The sequence below is a fragment of the Microtus ochrogaster genome, unplaced genomic scaffold (genome assembly GCF_000317375.1).
Source record: "Microtus ochrogaster isolate Prairie Vole_2 unplaced genomic scaffold, MicOch1.0 UNK3040, whole genome shotgun sequence".
Classification (NCBI taxonomy): Eukaryota; Metazoa; Chordata; class Mammalia; order Rodentia; family Cricetidae; genus Microtus; species Microtus ochrogaster.
This window is the reverse complement of record NW_004952137.1, coordinates 1-2,661: the sequence shown is the minus strand read 5'-3', so window position 1 is coordinate 2,661 and position 2,661 is coordinate 1. Positions and strand designations below refer to the sequence as shown.

General features: G+C 43.2%; 1 protein-coding gene across 1 annotated transcript; it reads right to left on the bottom strand.

Annotated features, from left to right (window-relative positions):
- Positions 1-826: 826 nt before the first annotated feature.
- On the bottom strand, positions 827-2,653 carry LOC102001550 (C-type lectin domain family 2 member E-like; the record flags this gene model as incomplete). The annotated part of the gene is made up of 3 exons (XM_005372374.1): positions 827-965; positions 1,908-2,014; positions 2,564-2,653. Coding segments are annotated over 3 exons (336 nt in total), but the record flags the coding sequence as incomplete, so codon positions are not given.
- Between the last annotated feature and the right edge of the window lie 8 nt (positions 2,654-2,661).

Here is a 2,661-nt window from a genome sequence, read left to right as displayed (position 1 = left end):
CTGCTCTTTATTCTCTCAAGGCCAAGTGGAATCTGCTGGCCAGGTTTACTCTACTCCTCTCTCTCCCCACTGTGGACTCTTCCAGATGCCTCTGGTGTTCTTCCTCATATCGACAATAAAACCTTCCCCTCAAATCTACCTTGGAATGATCATGTTCTCACTTTATTCACTGACCAAACTAATCTATGTTCTGCTCCTGTAACACCACCTCTTCCACCTGTCATGATCACTATTTGGAAACTCCCTCCCCAGGGCTTTATAAAAATCTTGTCTCCCTCACCTCCAATGCAGATGTCTCAAACTCCATCTCAGGGGAGACAGTTCATGTACACAAATAAAAAAGCATGCTTTAATTAATTAATTTGATCATGAAGATTTGCGTAAGTGATCTTTCTCCCCCAGGCTTGGGATTAGTATGTACTGTAAATAAGATAATTGAAACTACTAACACAAAGTAATTTCCATAGGACAAAATATTTATTTGAAAAATAGTGTCACACTGTTTATCTGAAATAAAATGGATTGAAACAAAAGGGGAACGAAATGAACTGTGAATAGAACACGGAGAAATGTTATTTTACTGCATGATCTGATTGTAATTCAGGTTTATGATATGTGTACAAACCCATAGCGAACACTTATTTAATTTAGAATCACCCATAGTCTTCCAGGTACCTGTAAGTATAGTGCTCTGTCATAGCTGTTATCTATGATGTCACCACGGATTAGGTGCTGATTTTGATAATTTTATAAGATAAAGAAATGAGGCTGCAGCTGTAGATAACATGCTACAGAGCTCTCATAACTGCTTTGACACTCTCTCTACACAAGCTGAGACGACTGGACACTGTAAAGCATAGCTGTAGGGTTTGCTACAAATCCACCTCTTATGTATGTAGTTCCTGCCACTGCTGATCCCACTATCACTCAGGTAGGCATGTTCTCCTTCTCCTCGGATGGGAACCCTAAAACAAAAAACAAACAGAATTTCTGCAGCATTGGCCACTGCATTTCCTCCAGCAATGATATCTCACTCATGTCCACTGCTTGTTTATAGCACGGATCACAGAAAGGCAGAGGCCATGAGGAATCACCAGCACTAGTGTTACATCCAGTGATGTTTCCATTCTCAGGGTTCCATTTGATGACCACACCTTTGTCACTCATCTACATTGGACCCTGTACTGTGTGTACAGAGCATTTGACTGGTGCTCTCTGCCACGTTCACATGAACTTCATTCAGCCATGGGTAGCATTGCAAGGGGGGTTTTCAATTCTATCTTGAAGAATCTCTTACTTGTACGAAAGGGGTAGAAAATGCACTTAGTAAATTCTAAAGGTCTTTACTGATAGACATTCACTGTTCCAGAGAAATGGGACTATTCAAAATGGCTATGCTCATAACCAGGTGCTGTCCTGGGTGCTCTTTGATGATGAGACTTTAGAGAAGGATCCCAATGTCCATGGAGTCTGCTTCAGTTATAAGAGCAACTGTGCACACAGCTCTCTGACAAGTCCTGTCCAGCAGTTGTGCAGTAACTTCCTGGAGATTCAGAGCCCTTAGTGGCCATCAGCAGTTCTGTCTGCATCCCACATGGGCAGTTATCAGCAAGGAGAGATTTCCAAGTGCTGAGAGCAGACAGCATCTTCCCCAGATGCCATCAAAGGCTAAAGATTTGGAGTGAAACAACACTAGGTGACTCTAACACATGTAAATTTACCAGGTTGTGGATACTGGGGAATCCATGTAACACACAGCCAGACCCAAGGCACACCTCCAGCCCAAGGGTTTCTCCCTTTCCAGTTACATTTTCTTCACATTACTCAGCCTTTCACCTTTCACAACCACAACTCACACAATCACAGCACATGAACACAGTAGGAGGAAAAGCATTCTGAACACATACAAGTTGTTATATTCAGTGTTGTCTGTCCACATCCAAGGATGCTCTGATGACTTTCTGTGCAGGCCGATCCAGGTGGCAGAATACCCCTTTAATCTATTCAGGAAATTCTGTCAAAAACACAGAAAGCAAATACATGTGTCTCTCAGTTCCAGATGTCCCTTGAGTCTCTGTCCTACAGCCTCCTCTCTGGATGGCAGCTGGTTTGAACTAAGGGTCATCAACTGTGGAGCCTAAATAACACACAGTTCTCAGTGGATGCATTTTCCTATCATAACCCATAACAGACTGACAACCACCCATCCTTCTGTCGCCGAGAAGGGCCCTCGTTGAGTCTGTATTTACAGTTAGTAACAGTTGTCACCTTAAGTTTGCAACACCTGCCAGCTCGGACAAAGACTTGCATGACCACCACGATTCTCAAATGTATATGACCTTGCACGTTGACTATTAGCATTACAGATGAGAATATCCTTGGAATGTCTCTGGGCTACAGCCAGATGTGTTACCATCACAAATGGCACATGCTAATGTGTGTCCCGTGTCCCCCAGTACCTAGGGTGGTAATCTTCCTCATGTTCCAGCTTTAAGCTCTCTTTCTCAAGGCAATACATATTCCACAGGAATAAACAACAAACCAACTCCCGATCCTTTCTTACCAACTCCTCCAGACTGTCAAAGTGAGTAAGATGGGCCCCCAGCTCCATGCAGGAGGTCTGGCTGGATGTCCAGTTACTTGTGTGTTCAGAAAAATAAA